At 56.6% G+C, this 25,018-nt stretch overlaps 1 protein-coding gene across 5 annotated transcripts in view; it reads right to left on the reverse strand.

Moving 5' to 3' along the window:
• Positions 1-25,018, reverse strand: part of MRC2 (mannose receptor C-type 2) — a 56,008-nt gene that overhangs the window by 9,523 nt on the left and 21,467 nt on the right. For 3 of the 5 annotated variants that reach the window (XM_025890062.2, XM_025890061.2, XM_025890063.2), the window contains 17 exons: positions 13,449-13,850; positions 12,574-12,747; positions 12,223-12,387; positions 11,894-12,007; positions 11,359-11,502; positions 8,486-8,674; positions 8,170-8,324; positions 7,141-7,248; positions 4,827-4,942; positions 4,171-4,319; positions 3,362-3,579; positions 2,491-2,633; positions 1,296-1,398; positions 876-1,014; positions 729-764; positions 242-402; positions 77-144 (listed from right to left, as the gene is read on the reverse strand). In XM_025890062.2, the coding sequence (XP_025745847.1) occupies positions 77-144; positions 242-402; positions 729-764; positions 876-1,014; positions 1,296-1,398; positions 2,491-2,633; positions 3,362-3,579; positions 4,171-4,319; positions 4,827-4,942; positions 7,141-7,248; positions 8,170-8,324; positions 8,486-8,674; positions 11,359-11,502; positions 11,894-12,007; positions 12,223-12,387; positions 12,574-12,747; positions 13,449-13,850 (2,584 nt within the window). Of the gene's footprint in view, positions 1-76; positions 145-241; positions 403-728; positions 765-875; positions 1,015-1,295; positions 1,399-2,490; positions 2,634-3,361; positions 3,580-4,170; positions 4,320-4,826; positions 4,943-7,140; positions 7,249-8,169; positions 8,325-8,485; positions 8,675-11,358; positions 11,503-11,893; positions 12,008-12,222; positions 12,388-12,573; positions 12,748-13,448; positions 13,851-14,213; positions 14,338-22,378; positions 22,608-25,018 lie in introns of those variants that run through there. The other 2 variants (XM_073883085.1, XM_073883086.1) reach the window with 2 other exon arrangements.

Genomic DNA, 25,018 nt, shown 5'->3' on the forward strand with positions numbered 1-25,018 from the left:
GCTCCCATTTGGGGTCGTGGCTGGCCATCCAGGCACCCGCTCCCTCCCGCACCTGCTGACCCTGGAAGGCTCCTACCTGAAACGCCCATCACTCTCCGCAGTGTGCAGGCCAATCCACCAGTGCTGCTCTTGGCCCGGGGACAACTGGGGAAACCGGTCAGGCAGATATGGGTTGGGAGGGCCTCTCCTCCCCAGGCCTGCCCTCCCCTGCCCGCCGGCCCATGCTCACTGGGGTGCTCACCTTCTGCAGGTTGTGCCCCAGGAAGTCCAGCTCGGCCTGGCTGTGCACGGAGGCCAGCTCGGCCTGGAACCACGTGCAGATGCGCTGCGCCTGAGCCCACGTGGAGTGGTGCTCGAAGAACTTGTACTCGGCCTCCTGGAAGCGCAGCCACTCCAGCCGGCCTGCGGGGGCAGTGTGAGTGTGGGAGTGGCGGCCAGGCAGGGGTCGCCTGCTCGCCCTGCCGCCAAGGCCAAGGCCCAGGCGGGTCCAAGGGCAGGCAGAAGCGGGGTGCGAACCCCTAGGCCCCTCGGGCAGACACCTCTCCAGGCCCAAGCTTGCCCCTGCTTGGAGACGGAGGCCGACAGGGTTCCAGGCGCCCCGGTTCCCCTTCTCTCAGCTCAAACCCCTAACTCCTTTCGTTCCATCCCGGCCAGGCCCTGCCCTGGAGGTGATGCCCCTCACCCTCTCCCGAACGCCACTGAGAGCCGGGAGGCCCGGGGGGCCTTACCTTGTGGGCTGACGTCGGGCTCCCGCACGTCTCTGCCTACGGGGACAACAGAGACAGAGACGCTGCAGGGAAGGAGACCCTCCCCTGGATTCCCGGCCCCGCCGCCCTTTGCCCCCTTCCCCGTTTCCCAGCACCATCCCACCCAACCTCGAGGGATCTTGCAGATCCAGTCCAGCTGCGTCTCGCACTGCATGGCCACCCACTGCAGGGAAGCCAGGTCGAGGACAGCACAGCCCCGGATGTCGTCGTCGTCGTGCCGGCTCCGGTCGAAATTGTGGTAAGAGAACTGGAGGTCGGAGTGGGAGAAGGTTGTCAGGCACGAGGCGCAGGCCTCCGCGTCCCCAGAACAGATGCACAAAAGGCCGGGCCTGAGCTGGGAACCCCCAACCCGAGCTGGACGCCCCGCCCCCCTTTTCTTAACCTGCGGGCTCTGGCCAAAGACCCTGTAACTCGACTAAACCTCGCCCACCGCCAGGCTCTGTCCCGCCCCCGAAGGACCACGCCCACCTCAAGCCGCGCCCACCAGGGCCCCGCCCACCCCGACCCGCCCCCTCTGGGCCGGCTCACCCCGAGGCCGTCGCTCCAGCGCCAGCTCTGTCCGGCTCCCGGGTCTCGACGGTTCAGGCCGATCCAGAACCAGTTCTGCTCGTGGATCTCGGGCTCTGATTCACTTCAGCACAACGCGGGGGTGGGGACCGAAGAGATGGGGATGAGAGGTGCAGGTGCAGGTGACCTGGGCAGACCCAAGGGCCTGGGGCCCCTCCATCTGGGCTTCACACTCACCGGCAATACACTGTTGGGGCGACCTTTAGAAAGTTCTCTCCCCAGAGAGAACTGACTAGCTGGACCAGGCGCCCGGCTCACTGGGGGTGGGTGGCCTGGCTCCCTTCCCTGGCTTCCCTTTGGGTGGGGTTTGCCCTGCCAGCAAGACTGTAGGTTTTCACTTCAGGGAGTTTAGTAAGTCGATGGAGACGGAGCATAGACCTGGGGCTCTGGAATCAGAAGCAGATTCCAGCGCCGGTTTGCCCATGGAGCAGCTCCCTGACCGCGGGCAAATAACCCGACCTATCAGCCCACACGGGTCCATGATAATGGGTCCATGATAATGTCTACTTCGTAGGGCTGAAGAAGAGACCCAATGAGGATTCAGTGTTTAGTGCAGTACCCGAGACATGGTGAGAGGAGAGCTACAACTACTAGTCAAATAATGTCTTGATGTTTGCTGGAAAGGCATGTCCCTGGGAATTAAGATCCCGGGAAGCCTGGATCCACTCGGATTTATTCCAAAGCTAAGGGATTATAGGTGCTGGGTGTCAGAGGTGGCCCACAGGACAGACATCGGGTCCTGGAGGGACCCCCCCAGGGGCAGATGCTCACTTTTGTAGATTTTCTTCTCCTGTCTCTCAGGAAAGGCTGTTTATTGAGGAGAGTGGGCTGTTATGGGAATGGTGTTGGGGGCGAGGGGCGCTTGACTTGGATCAGATTTTGCCAGGGAGGAGGCACGGGGAGGGCAGTTACTTTTGTAAAAGGCTGTGAGTCTGAGGGGGGCACTGCTGGTTCCCTGACGCCGGTGAGCAACCAGGGAGACCAGGGCTCCCTGAGGGAGGACAGGATGGTCCTGGCGTTCGCTGTGGATACACAGGTCGTTCTGAGCCCTCAGACAGGCCTCCCTGGGGGCGCCTTCACCTTGCCCCCTTCCCTGTACCCCTCAAAACCAAGAGCCCACACGGGTGCATGCAGGCCACTGCCCCAGGCTCAGTACCCGAAGATCTTGTTGAGCATGTTGGCCACAAAATGTTCCTCCTCATAGCTGGCCAGGCTCAGCAGCTGGGCCCCCAACTCTTGGCAGGCCCCCTGGGCCTGCACCCAGGTCTTCTTGTCCTGCAGCCGCTCTGAGCTGAACACCTACAGGAACAAAGTCCAGGTGTCTAAGCTGTCCCTACTGGTCCACCTGCCCTCCCATGACAGCAGTAGGGAGGAGGGCTGGGGCCTCACAGGACAGGGGTGCAGGCTAGCCAAGACAATCCTGCTCATTAGAGAATGAGCCCCGGGGGAGGGGAGCCAGGTCCTAGAGAACACCTCCTGCCCAGACCCCTGAACCAGCCCAAGACCTGGGCTCTCCTCCCAGAGGAGCCACAGTTTGCTGTGGGCAAGTCCCTTCCCCTCCCTGGACTCAGTTTCCTCAGGTCATAAAAGACCCTGGACTACGTTAGTGGTTCCCAAACCCGGCACAGTTTAAAAATCAGAGAACTGGGCCCTGCCCCAACCTAGTGAATCCCAGTCCCCATAATGGCAGCCTGGAATTTATTTTTATCAAGCTGCCCAGGTGATTTTAAAAAAGCGGCCAGCCCAGCCCCAACATTTGGGAACCTCTCAAACTGATTATCTCTATGTTTGTTTTTTTCTCAATTCCTCCTGTTCATTGAGCACCTACGATGTACCAGACCTGAGCTTCCACTGGCAAGAGTGTCATCAGAACTTACCTCTGTCTGCAGTCTGCTGTGGGGAAGCAGTGTCCCCGGGGCCCAGTTGCCCAGACCGTGGCTGGGCCCCCCTGGGGCTGCCTTCGACCCCGGCGAGCTCCTTCTTTGCTCCTGTGCCTCTTCCCCCTGCCATGCCACCAGGCTGCCTACCTTATAGCAGTGGCGGAGTTTGGGGTCCGACCCCCAGCCCTGGGGACAGGAACCGGTGAGGCTGGGCGTAGGGTCCGGCCCAGGCAGTTCAGGCGTCACTGGCGTGCCCAGGCTCTGCCGGCAGATGTAGCGAGCCCGGAATGCGGTGCAGTTCTTCACCTCCCACAGCCCCATGGCGCTGCCCGTGGCCAGGGCCACGCAGCCCCCACGGCTGTACCCTGGAGGGGGGAGCAGGAGACCCGCTGCCTGAGGAGTCGTGGTCCGGCCCTCCCCCAGGTGCCCCGCAGGACACCACCCCGGCCTCGGCCCCCACACTGGTGACCAGCTCGGCCGGCTCTGCAGGGACCCGAAGGGCATGGAGGCAGAGTCCTAGCTCTGTGCCTACTCCTGTGAGATTCAGGCAAGTGGCTTAACTTCTCCGAGGCTGTTTTATCATCAGCCTCATCAGGTCATTGAAAAGGCTAAAAGAGACAATGAATGCTAAATGGCAATGATCCTGATCGCCAGCGCCCCCGCGCTACTCTAAGCACATCATGTCTATTCATCCAGTTCAGCCTCACATCAGCCGCAAGAGGAAAGCACCGTTATCCTCAGTTGACAGATGGGAAACTGAGGCTCAAAGATGTGCCAGGCGGTTTGGCCCCAGACCCTGAGCTCCTAATTACTCTACCACACTGTACCAATGATTGGTTTACTAGGAAGCCCTGGGACTCGGTCCTGGCGGGGGGAGGCAGGCCCATACGGCCTCCTGGCTTCCCCAACGAACGTCAAAGAGGGGGCTGACTGAGTGCCGCAGAGGAGGGGCTCACCAGGCTGGTCCCGGTTCCAGTGGGTGTACATGACCTCATCTCCACTGAGCCAGCGGAAGGAGCCGGTGCTGTTCAGGTCCTGCAGGGCGGTCCAGAAGTATTCGCCATCCCAGTTGTAGATGAGGCTGCTGACAAAGGCCTGCTCAAACCTGGGGGAGAGAAGCCCGTCAGGCAGGGAGCTCGAGGCCCAACCTCCCCTGCCACCACCATGCCCTGGGCCACAGGCCAGATGCCCTGCCCTGGGAGCTTGGGTGTTGTACCCAACCGGCGACTTGCTGAGGGAAGTGGGGGCCCACAGGGACCCTACAGCTGACACACAGCAACCGAGCTCCCCCTGTCTTGCCTACATCTCCATGCCTCACGGAGAAGAAAGTAGAAACAGACACAGCCAAGGCCTCTCTTGGGCATCCAGCCCGCACCAGCAGGGCCCCTGTCTGTTCCTGCCCCTGCCCAGGCCCTGCCCCACAGTGGGGTCACTTAATAAACGGGAATCATTGTTGGGACGATACTAGAAAAGGGGCCCTGGAGCCATTAGAGGCTCCAAGGACTCAGGGTCCTCTGCGCTTGATGGCAGAATGCCACCCCGTTTGATGGAGAGGCCACATTAGGCCAGGACAGGCATGAGGGCTGGTCTGGGTACGTGCCCCGTCCTGTACCTGTTGGTGATGGTGACCAGCTGAGAACCGTGGTCGGTGCATAGGCGCCGGGCCTCACTGTAGGTGACTTGGTCCTCTCCCAGCCAGTAGCAGGATGGGCTGTGCCATGTCCAACCCTGGCTCAAGAGAGTGGGCAGAAGAGGGATGTCTGTGGGGAGGACTCTCCCTCATCCAGAAAGCCTGGGGCGGGGGATGCCATCAAGAGCATCCCTGAACCTGCTGCAGGCTGGGGCCCAGGACAGAGGGGACTGGTCTGGCACCAGAGACGGTTCTTCCCATGCTCTGTTCTGTACCTTATCACCTCACACTTCCCTCCCTACCGTCACCCACAACCGCCAGACCAGAGGTGGACGCGTGGCCCAAGGGTGGCTGATCGGGAGGTAGCCAGTGACCCGCCTGTGGGCTGGCGAAGCAAGATGACTGGCTCACTGGACTCCTCTCTTGGGCATTTAAACCAAGAGTCACAGTGGGAAAATTGCCAGTTGGCTGAGAAACCAGAGCTGAAGTGCTGGGAGAGCTGCCAGGCTGTGGAGGGACCAGGTAATCTTCAGGCCCTGGAAAAGGTAGAGTGAGCGGAGGGTGCGCCTAGCCTGGGGTCGGGGGACAGACCCTCAGCGGGGAGCAGGAAAGCTTTGGAAGAGACCACTGCTCTGAGCAGCTGGCTCTCTACCATCGGACTCCCATGAGACCAGGGAAGGCTTCACCCAACAGACCCTTCTCCCCTTGGGCCACCCTGAACTCTCTGCTCCTGCCTTTCTTTCTTTCTTTCTTTCTTTCTTTTTTTTAAGATTTTATTTATTTACTTGAAAGAGAGGGAGAGTGAGGAGAAGCAGACTCCCTGCTGAGCGGGGAGCCCGATGTGGGGCTCAACCCCAGGACCCCGGGATCATGACCTGAGTCGAAGGCAGACGCTTCACCGACTGAGCCACCCAGGCGCCCTGCTCCTGCCTTTCAAAAGAGGAACTGAGGCTCAGAGGAATTAAGTCACTGGACTTTATACACAGACAGTACAAGGCAGAGCCTGGACTTGAACCCGCACCACAAAGGCTACGCCTGTCCTCACGACAGCCCTGCTCCTCCTAAGAGACACCAGGTGCCTGCCAGGGCCTTCATCTCCAGAAGCCCTTGAGATGGGAAGCCTGGGGGTAGATTCAATGTTGGGAGAGAGACACAGTCCCTTGGGCAGGAGCCAGAGCAAAAGTGAAGCTGGGGGGCGGGGGAGGGGGCCAGATACCGGGCACAGGGGAGTGGTAGGGCTGTGCTAAGATCCCAGCTCTCCCAGGGTATTAACCGGGGCTGCTCAACACTGCACACACAGTTCAGGTGGCCCTGGTGCCACGGCAGTGAGTCACTCATCCTCACTCCCCTACCCCCAGCTCACCGAGGGCAGGACAGAGCCCCTGGCCAGTCCCTGACCACACTGGCCCCCCGGGCGCTTCAGCAGGGCACCTGTCTGCTCTCTCTCCTCCCCACTGCAGGTCATGCCCGTTGTTGTTTCAGGCCCCTGCCCCTGGGGGAGAGCTTGGAGTTCATGTGAGGTGGGGGGGTGGCAAGGGGGCTTACTCCAAAGGGAAACAGAATGAAGAGCCAGACTGGCAGCGAGGGCCTGGCAGGAGCGTGGCCTTGGCAGATGGAGCCTTCAGGGGCCAAAACACCATAAAGTGTCTTTTTTGAGCAACCTCCCCATATTCAGCCACACCACTTACACCGCTGCTTGGCTGAGGGCCAGGTTGTGAGGGGGGCCTGGCAGGGAGGGCCTGGGTCCATCACCCACCCACGACCTCATTCATACATGCACGGCCCCACTAATCCGGTCAGTCCTGATCTCTTCCCTCCCTGATGGTCTGGAAACCCCTAGGGCTAGGAACACAAGGAAGGCGACACCAGAAGGGCCTCGTCGCTCCAGAGGAGACAGACAAGCACGCGCTCTGTCAGATGGCAGGGTGTGCTGTGTGCCAGCAAAGACAGAGGTGGCAAAGCAGGACTGGGGTGCACCCCGGCAGCCTCACTCAGGTGATGACTTGGAGGCCTGCCCACACCCACCTCCTGTTCTCTGCTGCCTCTGGGAAGTAGCTTCTTCATGCAGAGTGGGGGTGGGGAGCTCTGCTTCCTCCCAACAGCCCTCACCCTACCGCACCCCACCTCATCCAGCGTCACCCTTTCTGGAACAGAGCAGTTTGGAGAGTAGGAAGAAGGGATGTGCCAAGCAAGGGAAGATGCCGTGGGGGGGCTGCGGGACTCCATCTGCCCCCGCCCTCCCCAGGGAGCCCCTCTGGTTGGCCGCACCCAGGGGCAGCTCCAGAAGCACCCTCACCTTCCGGCAGCCATGGTCCTCCTCGGCCGTCCCTTGGCTCAGCTGGCCTGCCTTCTTGCAGATGGACGGCAAGGACTGGTTGCAGGGACTATCGTTCCAACGACCTTCCTAGGGACACAGGATGAGGGAGCGTCTCAGCCCCCCTCCCCCAAAGCCTTTGGTGAACCTGATATTTAGACCTTCCCCTGCCTCCAACTTGAGCTTTGTGTGTTCCAGGCTGGCCTGTGTCCTCCGTCTCCTAGCCAGCAGTTTGTCCGCCTTCAGCTCCATCCAGAGGGCAAGGGTGTTTGTGTCCCAGCCCCTAGGAGAATGCCTGCCACGTGGCAGACACCCAACAAATAATTGTTTATAAATTTTTAAATAGCATCCCTTATGCCAGATGGCTCTAGCACCACAGTCCTGGTACTGTTTGCAGGGTCTCACCACAGAATGTCCTCTCTGTCCCTGGAGTCGGTACTCTGTCCCTCTGACTTTGTCTTTTTAAAGGGTCTCACGTCTGCTTGAAGCCCTCCAGCAATTCCTTCATCTACCCACAGGGCACGTGAGCCAAAGCCGCGTGGCAGATAGTCACCACCCCATCATGTCGGGAGGAGACAGGCCCCTGGGCTGGGTCGGGCTGCACAGGGCAGCCCTGCCAAAGGAGCAGGCCCATACAATGCGTCTTCCGAAGCCACCTGCCGGGGGGGGGGGGTGCGGGGAGAGCAGTTGGCAGAGCAAGATGATGCCAGGGAGCGTCCTCAAGCCCCTCTGATCCTCCCAATGACCCTCCGAGGTCGGCGCTATTAGTGTTCCATTGACAGATGAGGAAACCAAGGCACAGAGAGGTTAAGAGACTTGCCCAAGGTGAGCCAGCTAGCCGGGGGTGGGGAGGAGTCAGACCCTGGCAATCTCTCCACGCGGAAGGGAAGGGGTTGGTGGGGAAGTGGGGGCTTCTGAGAGGCAATGGGGGGAGTGGTTTGGAGGCAGGAACTGACAGTAGCACTCCTTCAGCCAGGGTGGCCCAGGAAGCTGGGGAGAGGGGGTTCTCACCGGGCCCCAGATGGTGACACAGTCCTCTAGGCTGTCCCGGAAGTTGTTGGGCTCAAAGGGGTGCCAGTGGGTGAAGCTCACAAGGCTCCCATCAGACCACTCAAAATTCATCTGCAGTTTTAAGTCATTGAGGCCGATCCACAGCTCCTCCACCTCTGGGGTGCAGCGGGAGAGAGGGGAGAGAGCGCACGGAGAGGTGAGCCTGGGCCACCAGCGGCAGACGGAGAGACGGCCCCAGGACCTCTTGGGCAGGACAGGACGGGCACTGAGGAGGCCCTGCCCTCGGGCCCGGGAGTGTGGACAAGCAGCCCCTCACCTTGCTTGATCTGCTTGGTGATGAACTCCAGCTCGGCCATGCTGTGGATGCTGAGCAGGTCGCCCCCGCCCCGCAGACACGCCTTCTTGGACTCGGGCCAGCTGCGCTTTTCGGCCTGCAGGCGATAGCAGTGGCCCTGGAAGGGCTGCCAGCTGGGCTCGCACTCCACCTTCACGTTGGCCCACACGTCTGCAGAGACCCACGAGGTGCTGGTCAGGGACCGAGCCGCCCAGCCTGGGTGCCCCGACCCGCCGGGTGTCCCCTCGCCCCCACACCTGTCTCAGATCAGCCCCGGCCACCTGATGCAAAAAAGACCACGCCCTCCAGGGAGGCTGGAAGCCCAGAGGCAGAGCCCCAGGAGGTGGTGGCAGATTTCACCCAAGACAGGACGGATGGCCCATCCAGCGGGGGGGCGGGGGGGTGGGTGGTTTCAGAAAGGGATGGGGGGGGGACTCAGGTCAGACCAGCCCTGGGAGCCTCAGTTTCCTCCTCCCTAAATGGGGTTCCTAAATGGGGTTTCCTATTCTAGATTCAAACTTCGCTTATCTCCACCTTGCTTAATAAATGAAACCACTGTCACTATCTCAAAGAGCATATATTGAGTGTGGACTTGGTGCTGACCCTGGCAGTCCAGGATGAAGGGATGGGGCAGTGGGGGGCCCACCAGGCCTGCGGCCCAGGAAGTCACTGCCGACTGGAAGGAATCCCTTAGTGGGGATTTCTCCTCTTGCTCCTTCCCCGACCCACTGGGCTCCACCCAGGGCTGTGAAACCCACCAGTAACAGGCTCTTCCTCACCCCCGCTTCCATGCATTTCAACTTCACTGTCTAGGACTGGGGTCCCAGAGCAGCTGAAGCGAACAAGCCCTTACTTGGGCCTTGGCAAAAGAAAACAAGACTTCACTGAACCGCCCACAATGTCAGTCTCAGGCAGGATTCTGCCTGGCCAGGAGGGAAAGCATGTGCCCACTCGAAGCATCACCCCAGACTGGGATTCTGGGATCCACTCCATTCTGCGAGACGCTCCAGGGTCCAGCATACTGTTTCTCAGAGGCCCGGCAAAGTGGGGAGGGCTGAGCCTGAGCAGACTCGCTCCTGGGCTCAGGCTTGTCAATCAACTCAGCCTCCCCAGCTAAGACCCAAGGCTGCCGCCACAGACAGAACCCAAGCTCAGACCTGAGGGGGCCTTCTTTGGCTGTTGGGTGGAGGGAAACTCAGGAAATGTGGATGCTTTGGGGGCACAATGGTGTCTGCCTTTGGAATGACATGCCTTGTGTGATGAGACCCAGAAGGCAGAACCCATCCAAAAAACTGTTCAGAGTGGGATGGAAGAGACAATCCACGGCCACAGATGTATCTGCAGATCCATGAGGCCCCACAGGAGACTTCCCCCAACAGCGGTCACACTGGGAAGATCTGGGGACAGAGGACTTGGTGAGGGGCCAGGCCTGCAGGGGGCCACGGGTAGGCTAGGCTTGCCCAAAGGGGGGGCCCTCCTTCCTTCGCAAAGCAGCCTCTGAGAAGACCTAGAATTGGTGCCTGCCGCAGACTCCCTCCTAGAACTGAGGTGCTCTAGATGCGGGGCGCCAATGTTGTAAACCTTTGCTTCTGACCCCTTAGGAGAGGAGGAGAGAAAGCAGTGGCTGGTGGTGGCCCTGAGTCAATCTTTGGATACTTTAATGGTCTCTCTCTGTTAGTTCTTTACTTTGTGAGAGTCTGTGGATTTTTTCTGGGTTTGACGTATTTTCCTTGTTTAAAAAAAAAAAAAACACTCCCTCTTCACCGTTCCCATGGTTACTGGACTACCAGAGTAGCCCTTCCAACTGACACTGATAAACATCCTCTGCCACCTATGGGCATGCTCCTTAGGGCCAGGCCAGTTCTCCAGCCTTATGACAACCCTGCAAGGGGTCGGAGTTTATTCGCGATTTGCACTCAGAGACCGAGCTGCTTGCCCAAAGCCACACACCAGGGAGGGTCACGGTCCCCAAAGCAGTGCTGTGCCCATTGCCCCAACCTCTTCCATAGGCCCCAAGAGCCATCTCTGTGAATCAGAAATGGAAGCAAGACACTCCCTGGCTTAAAAACCTGCAGAGGCTCCCCACAGCCTACCTGGCCCCACCCAAACTGGACCCAGCAGCCAAGACCCTCTGGGGACTGGCTGTGACCTGCCTTTCTGAACTGCTCTCCTCCGCACGCCCTCTAAGCCAGCGCATTTCGGCTGCACCTGCACATGCATGGGGTGAGGATCTTATGAAGTGCAGGTGAGGGGGCGGGGACTGAGCTTCTGCATTTATAACCGGCTCCCAGGCGATGCTATGCTGCTCCTCAGAAAACCACACTTTTAGGGATTAGAGTCTAGACTCCGACCAGACCGCAATGCTCACCAAACTGAAAGCTGCTGTATACTTCCATGCCTCTATGCCTTTGCACATGCCCTTCCCTCTGCCAGGAATGCCCTTCCCTCATACCTCTTCATGACTTCCTAAACTTACAGGAAACTTCAAAGGCCCAAATCAAATGTCACTTCCACGAAACCCTTCTTAACTCCCAGGAACTTATGCAGTTTCTTCTCTAGGTATTTCTTCTTCTTTACCACTGATTACACATATTTTTATAAGGGCTCAGGACTCAGGCTATTCTAATTGTGTGTTGAAAGGTCTGTCACCCTCCAGCAGAGTGTGACTACTGCGAGGACAGCGCGAACTGCCAGCATTTAACACAGTTCTCGATGAATGTTCTCGGGAAGAATTAATGGAGCATTCCACTTGTCCCTCAGCACAGAGAGGATCAGAGTCTGCGGATCAGAGAGCCCTCGAGCTGCGGCCCCGGGACCCCTCCCAGCCCCCGCGCCAGGCCCTGGGCTCCGCTCACCCGGAGGCGGGCGCTCGGCCGTGGCGTTGGGCTTCTTCTTGCACACATAGGGCAGTGCGATGCTGCAGTCGCGGTTCTGCCAGCCGCCAGAGGACTCCGTGCGGATCACCCCGCAGTTCTCCTCGCTCGGGTTGTCCGGCTGATCTGTGGGGAGGGCAGGGCGCCAGCACCCCAGGATAGAGGAACTCACACCCTGGCCCCTGGGCGCCCCTCGGAGCCTCCTGCTCCCGGGTGGGGTGGGGGGCTCGCTGCCTCTCCTCCAACCCCCAGCCCACGTGGTCTGGAAGCCTCCACCCAGCCCCGGTACGGGCCCGATGCCTCCCTGGCCAGGCCTGAAATCCCACCCGCTCCCCGAGCCCTGCGCTCCGAGGAGAGGGCATCAAGTTCTAGGGGGGCCCAGTCCAGGAGCCGGAGGCGGGGGGGGGCCCTGCCCCACCACCCCGCCCCACACCGCCTGGAGCGGGGCACCAGGAGAGGAATAAAGAAGGCCTTTGCAGCCCCCAGGCCACCCTGCGCCCCGAACCCCACGCCTCACCGCTCTCCCAGTTGAGGTACTTCAGGGGCGAGTTGTCGGACCACTGCCAGCCTCCGCTGGTGTCCAGGTCGTTAAGGCCAATCCACAGTGTGGAGCTGTAGCCAGTGAGAAGCCCTGACGGCAGGACAGGTGTGGTGAGGAAGGGATCGCCCCACCCTCAGCCCTCTCTGTGCCCCCCACCAGTGGCCTCCCTGCCCCACCAGCAGAAAGGGCTCGGGGCCCTCCGAATATGGGGAGCGGGCCTCAGGCTCCTGCCCCGCCCCCCCACCCCAGTGTGCCCCTGGGGGTCAGGCCCAGCACCCCTCCCCCACAGTGCCTTGCCACCTCACCGTTGATGTAGGTCTGCTCGTGGATCTCAGTGATGCTCAGCAGGTCTGCCCCCTGCTGCTCGCAACTGGCCCAGGCCTCTCTCCACGACAGTGTGGACTGGAAGTTAAACTGGTAGCAGCTGTCAGTCAGCTGGTCCTTGTCCCAGAAGGTCTCACAGTCATTACCTGCCACCATAACAACAGTCCCTCAAGGAGTGCAGAGCCCCCCCTCCCACATGCTGCTCCGGGGTACGAGGAGGGGCATCTTATCACCCCAGTCCCGAAAGTTCTTCCACTGGGGCCCCTGAGGCCTCTGCCGGTCAGCCTCCCGCCGGGCGCCGCCCTGGCCCACCCGGTCCACCCCGCTCTCACTCTTGATTGGGCAGAAGCCCCAGCGTTCGTCCTTGCCGTAGTCCTGGGTGGTGGCACACCACAGGTGCCCGTCCTCACGGCCCGTGCTGGTGCAGCTGTGGAACCACTGGTTGTCATACTTGAAGGGGATGGTGCATGGCTTCCCGTGGGAGTTCCCCTGGATGGTGTAGACCTCTGCGGGAAGGGAGCCGGTCCCTTGGCGTCTGGACCCCAGAGGCTGCCCGCCTCCCTCCGCCCTCAGGGAAAATCCCCTGTCCCAGGGAGCCAGGGATGGGGCCCCCATGCTAAAGCCAAAGTGGTGCCTAAGGCTTTAAAGTCTCCCTCTGCCATTAGGTCAGCGCAGGAGCCTGGGAGAGGGCCCGCCGCGCATCCCATAGGGCTTGGAAGGGGTTCCCCGTAAAGCCTGTCCAAAAATCCAGCTGCCCCTCCCCCCAAGTTCCATCTCAGAACTCAGGATGTCTTCCAGGAAAAGGACCCCCAGGACGGAGCTGTCCACCACGAAAAGCCCCGCACTGGGTGACTCGGATCCCTGGTCACCCCTGCAAAATGGGGATGAAGACACCTATGGGAGTTACTCTGGGGTCTACCCTGGAGCACGGGCCTGGAAGGGGATTCTCATTTAATTTTACATTATACACTTTTGTACTGTTTGAGGTCTTTACAAGCACGTAGTCATTTTGTAGTGTCTTAAAAATAAATGCTTGGAAGTTAATTTTCTTAATTATTCCCACATGCTTCCCACTGCCATTAAAGATAGGGCTGCCGAAGGTCAGCAGAGGCCAAAGGCCCCGTCACTCCTGCATCTGTCTCTCTGTGGGGCTCCAGGCCTCCCAACACCGGGGGGCCCCACCCCTTCCCCGCAAACAGCCTCTCACCATAGTAGGGCCTCGCACACAGATCCTCATCGCTGCCGTAGATGCGCCACTGGCCACTGCGGGTCTGGTCGCCGCGCTCAGGGCCGCCAGCCTTGGATGTGTTGCCAGTGCGACCCCCCAGGAGCTGGGACAGCTGGTCACCCAGTGTGCGACAGTGCCAGCGAAGATTCAGTGCCTCCCGGTCACATTCGTACAGGCCCAGGGAGGCTGTGGTGTTGGTGCCCGGCCAGCCTGTACCCAGGCACTGCATGGTGCCCAGGCTGAAGAGCCGGTTTCGGGAGACCCACTTCCAGCGCTGGGCGGGGAGACTGGCGTTGCAGGCTGGGGAGACTCTGACTTGCCCACCCTGGGCCTCCAGGCAGCCCTGCAGTCCGTGGCTGAAGATGAGGAAGACATTGGGCTCTGGAAGGGAAGGCGAGACATGAAGCCATCACAAGGGCTCTCTGGGCTGGTGGCTCCTGATCGCCAGTGCCACCCTCAGACGCTGCCCCTGAGCCTGGCGCTGGGTTGTGAGCCCTCTCTCATATGGTAAATCACTCAGTCCTCACCCCCAACACTCTGGGGTGGAGGGGAGAGGCAGTGCCACCCTCCTGTGCCCAGATGAGGCAGAGCCTGCATGGCCAGCCTCAGCTCTAGCACCACGCTCAACCTAGAGGCAGGACTCAGCCCTCCGTCCCACCTGCAAAAGCAAACCCAACTCCACATGGCAGGCTGCGTACTGTATGCTTTTCCAAAGGTCTTATGAGGAGCAGTGGAGATACTAACATCACACGGCACGTTGCAACTTTATCCCAATCTCCGTGACATAGAGTGGTTTTCACACCGAAGTTCCTCTCTGGCCTGCCATAATTTGTCTTGTTCTTCTCGTTTGCCCCTCAGCTCCCCTGGCTCCTTCTTTTCCTGACTTCTAGAATCTTCCCAACACACCCCTCCCCATATCCAACCGTTCACGCCTCCCATAACCATGTCACACCTTACTTTGTAAGCAGCATTTAGCTCTATACAGGGCATCCCCCAATCCTGCATCGTCTCACTGTGCAGACACTCCAGGGAAGGCAGGGGAATCCAACCTGCACCCAAGCACGCTGACTTCACAAATTAAGAAATCAAGACGTAAATGTATGGAAAGTAGATAGTGGTTGCCTGGGGCTGGGCTGGGGGTGATGGGAATGGGACTGCTAAGGGGTACAAGGTTTCTTTTGGGGTGATGAAAATGTTCTAAAGTTAGACTGTCGTGATAGCTGCCAAATTCTGTGAATAGAGTAAAACCCAATTAATTGCACATTTTAAATGGATGAGTTCTTTGATATGTGAATTATATCTCAGTAAAGCTGGGAGAGAGGAGGGAGGGAGGGGAAGGAAGGAAGGAGAGAAGGAAAAAAGGAAGGGAGGGAGGGTAGGAAGTATAAAAAAGGGAAACACGGTTCGTTTAGAGAAGTGACCTGCTCAGTGTCATGTAGCCAGGAAGCAAACCCAGGCCTGACACCCACATTTCAGCACCTTCCACTTGTTCCCAGGCTGCCACTGTAGTACACAACACACACACGGCACGTCCCTTTGCATCCATTAGCCACTGGCCCCTCAGGGTAATTTCCATGTCTTGAAGGCATGAGTCTGACTGCCAGGGCTCAAACCCCAGCTCGTGACTTGGGCAAGTTGCATTACCTCTCTCTGACTCAGTTTCCTCATCAGACTACTGTGAAGATTAAATGAGAGACAACATGTCAAGTGTTTGGGACAGGGTCTGGCACACAGTAAGAGCACTGTAAATTACTATTGTTGCCATGACGATGATTACTCTTCCATGTTACATGCAGAGAAATTGACTAAGGGTAGTGAAATGATCTGACCAGTCCCGAGGCTAGTCAGAGATGGAGCTGAAATTCGGCCCCGGTCTTCTGAGTCCAAACCTCAAGCTCCTTCTGCTCCACCATGGCCTTATCATCCTTCTTTAATCCATTCTCCATGGCCAGCCAGGATGATTTTTAAAAGATGTAAATAAGTTCCCCCCAAAATTATTTTTCTTTTTCTTTTTATATATATATTTTTAAAGATTTAATTATTTATTTGAAAGAGAGAGAGCATGAGCGGGGGTGGGGGGGAAGGCAGAGAGAGGGAGAAGCAGACTCCCCACTGAGCAGGGAACCTGATGCGGGGCTTGATCCCAGGATCCCGGGACTATGACCAGAGCCGAAGGCAGCCACCTAACTGATTGAGCCACCCAGGTGCTCCAAAGTACCAAAAATTTATAAAAATGATATTGGAGTGTTGAAAGTCATAAAGGAAACAGTGATGAATTCAGTGACATAATAATCTTTTTCATGGCAAAAAAAATACCATAAACAAAGCCAGAATTCTATAACTTATTGGTGGTAAATATCTTATTCCCTAATATAAGTTTCCCATAAGTCTCCCTCCTGCTTAAAGCCCTTCAAAGGCAATTCATCACTCTTCAAATAAAATTCAAACTTCTTACCATGAGCCACAGATCCTATATGGTGTGGTCCTGCCTACCAGTCTGATCTTGGATCACACTCTTTCCCCTTGCTCAAGTCACATTGCCCTCCTTGCCCTTCCTTGAACAGGATTGGTACTTCCTTCTTTTCTTTAAGATTTTTTTTTAAAGTAATCTCTACACCCAATGTGGGGCTCCAACTCACAACCCCAAATCCAAGAGTCACAAGCACCCCAGACTTGGTACTTTCTTGCCTCAAGGCCCTTGCACGTTTTCCTCTGCCCGGTATTTCACTTTTCAAAAAAAGTCACATCTTTATTTTTTTTTTTTTTAAGACTGATTGATTGATTTTAAAGAGAGAGCACACATGCGAGTGCTCGAGCAGGGGGAGGGGCAGAGGGAGAGGGAGAGAATCCTCAAGCAGACTCCCCACTGAGTGCGAAGCCCAACATGGAGTTCTATCCTAGGACCCTTAGATCATGACCTGAGCCAAAATCAAGAGCTGAATGCTTAACTGACTGAGCCATCCAGGCGCTCCAAAAGTCCCATCTTTAAAGAAGCCCTTCTGACATCATCTAAAGTAGCCACCCAGTTACCCTCTATCATATTGTTGGATTGTTGTTCTCTTCACAATATTTATTATTATCTGATTTTTTTTCAACATCTGGGGTATCTGTGTTTGTCTGATTATTTTTTTCTTGATTATGGGTCAATTTTTCCAGCTGCCTGTATGTCTAGTAATTTTTATTACATATTGGACATTATGAATAATGTTATAAAGAGTGTGGATTTTTTTTTTTTTATTGTATACAGGATGTTGTGGATGACATGTTACAGGAAGTCTGGATTTTTTTTTACCTTCCTACAAAGAATGTTGAGTTTTGTTCTGGCAGGCAGTTAAATTACTGGTGGATCATCTTGATCCTGTAGAGGCTTGGTTTTAGGCTTTACTAGGGTGGGGTTGTTTTGGTTTGCCTTTAGTCTTAGGGTGCGGCTGTTAGCCTCGGGTTTAATCATAAGGTGAGATGCTTCTGGAGTTTCAAAGGAAAAACTTAGGCAATGATCAAGCCCCTCTAACTTGGTGAAACGTGAATTCCAGACTCTGTTCCCTCAGCACCAGGCAGCATCTGAAACCTCTGCCTCTCTTCTGTTTTCTTGGTGGGTTTCTTAATGCCTCACCCCGCCCAGGCACAGTTTATTAGTCGCCAAAGATTTGAGAATTGGTAAGAGAACACTGTTATGGCTCCTTCCTTGGCAGGATTTTCCCTCTTGATTTTTAGCTTTTCTGGTAGCCCTAAACAGTGACCAGTAGAACAACCACTTTCTGTTTGAGGTTCTCAAATGGGGCAGTGCTCTCAGGGGGAGCACTGCTTAAATGAACCCCTCACCCCATCTGCTTCTTTGCTTTTGGAGACGGTTTCCTCCCCAGCATCTGGCTGTTTTTAATTGCCCTCAAACTCTGGTGTTTTATATTATATCCTTTGTCTGTAAGTCCCCTTGGCCAGAGAGTTAGACTGGTGCAAGCTACCCTGCAATTTCCAGAAGCAGAACTCATTATCTGACATGCTTCCATTTTGTATGTCTCTCCTCTGGTTCATAAGCTCCCAAGGACTCTCTGTCTTTCCCACTACTGTATCCAAAGCACCTACAATTCTGCCTGACACACAGTAGTGCTTCATAAATACTGGATGAACACATGAATGAATGAACGAATGAATGAATGAATCTCCTGCCTAGGTAATAATCACAACCAATTCATCAATCTTTCTCTTCCCTGTCCCAGCTGCCAAATTAATTTTCCTAAAACAGAGTCCCCACAGCTCCTGTCACCTAGTGCTTAAAACGCCACGGTAAGGAGGCTGGTGGGGCAGGGACATTGGTCTGCTGTATTCTTCAACGCCAGCATGGGGTCCTCTCTGCCCCCTCCCCTCAACCTGCTCCTTCCTTTCCAGCCACCCTCTAGAGCCATAAACTGGCCCCAGGACTTGATCCAGGCCTGCCTAAGCCTCCTCTAAGGACTGGGTACTTGATTCTCAGAAACTCCCTTCCAGTGAGGACAGTCAGTGGTAACAGAAAGTAGCCCTCGACAGGGGGTAGGGAAAGGGCCTGGGACCGGAAAAGGGAGAAAACAGTCCTTGCTTTTATAGATGTTTCTCAGAGATGGGACTGGACAGTGCGGCCCCAACACATCACAGGAGCCCACAGCAGCCCAGGGGGTAGAACCCTCGCCACCCACCCCGCAACCAGAAAACCCACACGTGGGCTGAAACAGTCCAACCAGGTTGCACAGCCGTAATAAGCAGCAAATGAAGGCTCTGAAAGAGGTCCATGCCAGTCAGAAGAGACAGTCCCAGGACCAGGCCACCTGCCCCTCACTTGACAGATAAGGAAACTGAGGCCCAGAGAGGGGAAGAGATGAGGACGCCCAGCTGCAGTACTGTTCAAGGCCTGTTTCTTCCTCTGTCACATGAATCATGGCTGCAAGTCCCCTCCTTCCTCTGATGTCCTAGGTTCTGGGTTCAAATGCACAGATCTTCCTGGGGTGCCTGCTATGTGTGTGGCACGTCCCAGGCAATGCTGGGGCCATGAGGAAACACACGGCACTGTCCTAGTTAGAGAAGAACAGTGGGTTCAGGCACCGCAGGACATGAGGCAAACAAGCTCTTAAAATCCAGGTGTCTGGGGGCGTAGGAGGGAGGTGAGCCTTCTGGGGGTGGGGAGACTCTCTGAAGACAGTGAGGGTCTGGAGGAGGCAGGGGTGGAGAATGCAAGTCGAAGAACAGCCTTGGCAGCAAATGAGAAAAGAGCAAGGAATTTGGGAGCTCAGGGGAGGAGTGCAGGAGAGCTACAAAGCAAAGGGGAGGCTGAGGGGGATTCCCAGAGGTGGATCCCGGGGACTCTGCCAAGCTGTGGGCCGGGGGGCTCTTGGGAGAGCATTTTCCACCCAAAGTCTAGAGGTGTGCCTGGGCCCTCGCGGAAAGGAGCCTCTTTCTCCAGGGCACAATGCAGGAAGAGATCAAGCCCGGCCTTGGCCGAGGTGGAAATGCTAAGGGAGAAATGGAAGGACACAAAAGCGTTTTGAGAACAGACTGTCTTCTTCGCGTCCCTGTGCTCAGCCAGCACACATGAAGCAGCAGAGGGAGCTCAGGGGACAGAGGCCTGGTGCCCCCGTCCTGGGAAGGACCCCTCCAGTCTTACCCCCCCCCCCCATAGCCTCACTCCACATGCCTGGGGAGCGTCGGGTGTCGCTGCAGGGAGTGGAAATGCCCCTCTCTAGGGATGTGGTATGTCCCTCATCAAGGACAAAGATGACCTGCATTTTGTTGGCAACCACACCATGTCCAGCACAGTGCTGTGCACCAGGTTGTGTGGCTCCTTAGGTACTCGTTCAATAAATGAATAAATAAATGAATGAAACCAGGCAGGTGACTGTGCATTGAGCACACCCATCAATTCATTCATTCAACAACTGTGTGTTGAGAATTTCACAGGTACCAGGCAGGGTGCCAGGCACTGAGAGTACAGTGGTGAGCAACAGAGAACAACCCATCACCGTATCTTCTGGTAGGCACCGGGCTCCCCATGGAAGGTCTGGGGATCGTAAGAGAATCCTTGAACCTCACTGAACTGCCCTTAGTCTCTGGCCTTTGTTTCTGTCCGCCCAACAAACGTCCTATCGCTTCTTCTTCTTATTTATAATTTCCTTGCACTGTGCTCTGGCTACGTGAGCGGGCGTGAAGTCTCACTCCTGGCCAGTAAGAGTGTCCACCCCCCAGGCACAGTGATTGGGCATATAACTCAAACAGGGCTGATGGGAGGCCTCTCCTGGAATGTGTGGTCTTCTCTCTCTGCGGAGATCGTGAAACTGGGGCTGCCAATGGCCATGTTTCCTGCCACGAGGAAAAGACCTTCCTGCTACAGACAAGAATGGAGACACTCCAGAAAGAGACACAGCTGAGCAATGGAAGGGTGAGGAAGTGGGTCGTCCTGTGCAGAACACTCAGTCCCAGACCCTGAGTTCCTGTGGCTCTTCCTCCAGCCTGTGAATCACACTCAGGCTCATCTGCAGCCACATTCCCCTGTTGTGCTGAGCTTGTCTGCACTGGGGTTCTGTCCTTGGAACCGAAAGAATCCTGACCAACACACAACCCTATGTCTTGGAGCCAGAGACTTTCTCCCAGCCTCCTTAACTCCCCGGAGGCTGTCCCTCCAGGATTCCCTCTGACCCTCAGATCAGCAAATGAGCCTCCTGTGCTTATCAGAGGAGGCCTTGGAGGCCACACCTCCACCCCATCCTCCTGATCACCCTTCTGGCTGCTCCCCTGGAGGCTCTCACTCATGCAGATGACACGCGTTTCTGATGCACCGTACTTGGTCCTACAGGGGAATTAAACAATCCGGCCTCTGGCCTCCTGACATTTGCAATGAGGCTGGAGTGGCAGAACTCTCGAAGCCAATCCCATGACAAAGTTACAAGCAACACAGCAGCAAGTGTGCAGAACTGCCAGGTCCAATTCATAGTGCGTGGCTAGGGGGGAAGGTGTCAGACAGAAAGGATTTTCCAGGTAACTGACATCTAACAGGAATCATTCTGCTGCAACGTTCGCGCTTCCTTGCTTCTCAGACATCCGGGTTATCACCCTGGACATCTATGCCTGTGCTCAGAGGCAACTGGGTTTTATTTTTTTTTTTATAGCTTTTTTTTTTTTAAGATTTTATTTATTTATTTATTTGAGAGAGAGAGAGAGAGAATGGGAGATAGAGAGCACGAGAGGGAAGAGGGCCAGAGGGAGAAGCAGACTCCCTGCCGAGCAGGGAGCCCGATGCGGGACTCGATCCCGGGATTCCAGGATCATGACCTGAGCCGAAGGCAGTCGCTTAACCAACTGAGCCACCCAGGCGCCCCGGCAACTGGGTTTTAAAAGCTATGTGCCCTACGCTGAGTAGCTAACGTCTCCTCCCTCCTTGTTGACCGTCACTGTGGCCTCTTTTCCTTTCCCATCTGCTGTAAGGTACACGCAATGCTTTGGTGGAGTCCTGAGGCTGAGTGCAGAGGCTCAGAACTGTCTGTCTCTGGGGAGCAAACCTCTCAACTGTCCCAGCGGCTTCCGGGACTCTGTCCAACAGCGAAGGCAGCCAGAGGTCTGACCTCGGATAAGACGGCTGCTCTCCATTACAAGTGAAAGACATCGTGCCGAAGGAAACAGAGGGGAAGTTAATTCTAGCAGCGTGCCTGGCACTCAGCAGACTCAATAAAATCTGCTGAATGGGAGGCATATCGAGCAAAAGCCGGAGAGGCACCAGCCAGAACAAGAACAAAGAAGGATGTGCCAAGGTGGGGGGAATGGCAGGAGCAGAGACTGGGGGACCCAGCGACCAACCTGGCTCCGCTCCTAGGGACCAACACTGGGGACTGACCACATTTGGTCCTCCAGGGCATGGCAGGGTGAGCGCCATTGCTGAGCCTCTCTGCAGCCGGCCCCCCTCCTCAGGCCTCCTCAGGCCATGCAGAGGCAAAGGGTCATCCCAGGGAGAGCTAGGGGCCGCAAGGCCCCAGCCAAGAGCAGCAGCTGTTTTCAATAAGCTGTTTGGCCCTGAGGCCAGGCCTGGAAATGTCCCTGAGTCAGCAGAAGCTGCCAGCCCCGCCCTGTTGAAGGGCCAACCCTGGGGACCCAGCACCCCACCCTGCCCCACCTTCTGCTAGAGGCTCCGCCCATGTCCATGCGCACACTGGACCTGGGTGGGGTGGTGGGGTGGCGGGGGCGGGGGTGGGGGGGAGCAGGTCATCCCTTCCATAGAGCGCAGGGCAGTTACATGACATGGAGGCTCGATGCCCTGTCCAACTTTGCAATATCCCCACCCAAATGCTGGGCTCTTGTGGCCTTCTGAGTACCCTCCACCCTCCAAGCTTTTCATACTCTCCTCCCTCCTCCCAACTGCCCCTGCATTCCAGCCAGGCCAAACTGCCGGCTCTCCATTGCTTAAAGTGCATGTGACTCCACTGGGCTCATACAGCCCCATGTGCTACTGTCACACGTGCGTGCCCTGTGTCTCTCCCTCACTCCCTTCCCCCTCGCTCCCTTCCCCCTCGCTCCCTTCCCCCTCGCTGCCTCCAGCCATGGTGAGCTCCCTCTATCACTTATTTCTAGAGATACTCTTCTTCCCCCTTGCAAAATGTGACAGGCTCCGTTTCAGGAAGACGTTAAAGCAAATTCTGAACAGGGACTGGGTTAAGAGGTGGGCTTGTCACCTTCACCTAATAAACGCAAAAGAGAGGCGATGTGAAGGGGGTGGTGGGGAACGGGATTATACATAAATTCGGAAAGACAATTTTCACCCTCCCCGCAACTCTGCCGGGTCCCCTGGGTCCCCAAGGTCGTGCCGGCTGACTACGGCTGGCCCCTGGGGCTCTCAGAACGCAAACACTCACCAGCCCTGGCCTCCCCCCTGGCGATTTAGTGGTGTTTAATCTCACCCTCTGCTGGCTTTTGTCTCCTCAAACTAAAGCATCACAGTCTTTGCGGCCTGTCCTCTCCCCGGCCCCATCTTGCAGAATGAAACGGGGGTGCTGCCGGGCCCAGACAGAAGCGATCTCGCCTCCAAGCTCGGGTCAGACCGTCCGCTCCCAGGCAGTTCCTCTGCCCTTTCCCCAGCTCTCCTCCTCACCCGAGCATCACAGGGGCGGACGACCCCTTCCTCCTCACCCCACCCGCAGGACCTGAGACGCAGGGAGCCGCCGGCCCTCGGAGTTCTAGGTGTGCGCTGTCGTGTCCCCCCCGCCTCGGTGCACCCCCTTTCTCGGCCACGCGCCCCCCTCCTCGATGTGCCCCCGTCCTCGGCCGCGCGCCCCCCTCTGTGCGCCCCCTTCCTCGGCCAAGCGTCCCCCTCCTCGGTGCGCCCCCCGTCCTCGGCCAGGCGCCCCCCTCCTCGGTGCGGCCCCTCGGTGCGCCCCCCAACCTCGGGCACGCGCCTCCCTCCTCAGTGAGCCCCCTTCCGCGGCCACGCGCCCCCCTCCTCGGCCGCGCGCCCCTCCTCGGTGCGCCCCCTATCCTCAGCCGCGCGCCCCTCCTCGGTGCGCCCCCTATCCTCAGCCGCGCGCCCCCCTCTGTGTGCCCCCGTCCTCGGCCGTGCGCCCCCCTCTGTGCGCCCCCCGTCCTCGGCCGCGCGCTTCCTCCGCGAGGTGTCGCCCCCTCGCCGGCGCCCCCTCTCGGCAGCGCTCCCCGGAGTGTTCCCGCGCGGGGCCTCCCTCCCCAATCCCGGCGGCGAGGTCAGCCGGCTTCCCGCCCCCGTCCGCGAACGGCGGGTCTGCGCGGCCCGCAGCCCCCGGCGCCGTCTGCTAGCCCGAAGCCAAAATAAACAGCCCAAAGCCACTTCCTTCCCCAGGGGGCCGCTTTCACCACGGCGGCGGCGCGGGTCGCGGCAGGAAGTGGCTTTCTGGGCCAGCACCATCCAACCCCATTGACCCGCCCGCCAAGGGCCGAATTCCGGAGTCGGGACCGGAGCCCGGCTGAGGTATCACCTGCGCAGCAAAGCGCACCCTTCCGGGCCTGCTGGGGCGCCACCCTTGTTTTATTTATCTGTAGGAGGAAGCGAGGAACAGATAAGTTCGTAAAGTCTCTGACAGCAGAGCCCTCTGGGGCCCCAGCCACAGCGCCAGGTTGGGTACTCCATACCTGGTTGACTGAGGATGAAGGAATGAATGAGAGAGAGAATGAATTTATTAGGAAACACTCAGGCAAATTTGGGGAGAACAATATTTTTTAAAAATTTAGTTTGGGGGTGCCTGGGTAGCTCAGTCGGTTGAGCCTCTCTTTATTTCAGCTCAAGTCATGATCTCAGGGTGGTGAGATGCAGCCCCACATCTGGCTCCCGGCTCAGCAGCGAGTTTGCTCCTCCCAGCCCCCACACTCACGCGCTATCTCTGTCTCAAATAAATAATCTTTAAAATTTAGTTCTGACAAAGTGGCTGCAGAGGTGTGTGGGGGTGGGGGGAGTAACCTAAAGCTCAAATATTAGAAACCCCCATGCTCACTGCAGAATCAACAGAAGAATTTCCTTTGGGCCTTTCTGTGTTTTCCAATTTTCCACACTGAAATAATTTTTTAAAAATGTAGACACCTACTCACAAAATAGAAACGTGTAGAGAATTATACTGAATGTAATGGTTTGTTTGCTTGAAATTGAGGTTTCAAATATAAACATTCACTAGAAACATTTTGTTAACAATTTCCAGATAAGAGTTTTTCAAAAAACACTTGAAAAACAGGGTAGGGATTCCCACCCCACTGCACAAGAGGTCCTTATTGGCCTCTCCACATCCTGGGCATTTGCCTGGCATGGTCTGGACTCACAATAAATGTTTGTCAAATGACAAATGAGGGGCGCCTGGGTGGCTCAGTCTTTAAGCGTCTGCCTTTGGCTCAGGTCATGATCCCAGGGTCCTGGGATCAAGTGGCATCAGGCTTCCTGCCCAGCGGGAAGCCTGCTTCTCCCTCTCCCACTTCCCCTGCTTGTGTTCCCTCTCTCGCTCTCTGTCAAATAAATCAATAAAATCTTTTTAAAAAAATGACAAAATGAATGTGAACTGAGGGATCTTAGAATTCATCTTGTCAATCCTTTAGCATAGTAAAATCAACCATAAACCCAAGACCAGACTTGAAAATTCCCTGTGCAGACAAAATTGGTTTAGTCATACAAGTAAAGCTTAATTTAGCTTACTTTGACACACTAGCGAAGCTACCTTGAACTGGGGTCAATACTTAACTTATGCCTCTGGAAATCGTAAGCAAAACTTAAACGGATCCCCAAAATTGATAGGAGGCAACCACGAGCCAAGTCCCTTTTGTTTAAGAAAATTCTAACATTTTAAGTAGTCACTGTGAAGAATAATCAGTCACCGCCTCCACACTATCCAAGCTGCTTTATAACAATATACCTCGGAGCGTCATTCCATGTTTTGGTTTGAGTTCTCCTGATTTACGATCTGTCTGTGTGGGGTGTGCACAAGAAACTTTTACTAATTATACTTCAGTGATTCGTTGGCTTTACTTCTGTTTTCTGAACCTATGACAAGAATGTGGAAGCAGAAACATGGAAAGATTTGCTGACTTGTCCA

The sequence above is a fragment of the Callorhinus ursinus genome, unplaced genomic scaffold (genome assembly GCF_003265705.2).
Source record: "Callorhinus ursinus isolate GAN/ISIS: 27379988/994484 unplaced genomic scaffold, GSC_fseal_2.0 scaffold50, whole genome shotgun sequence".
Taxonomy (NCBI): domain Eukaryota; kingdom Metazoa; phylum Chordata; class Mammalia; order Carnivora; family Otariidae; genus Callorhinus; species Callorhinus ursinus.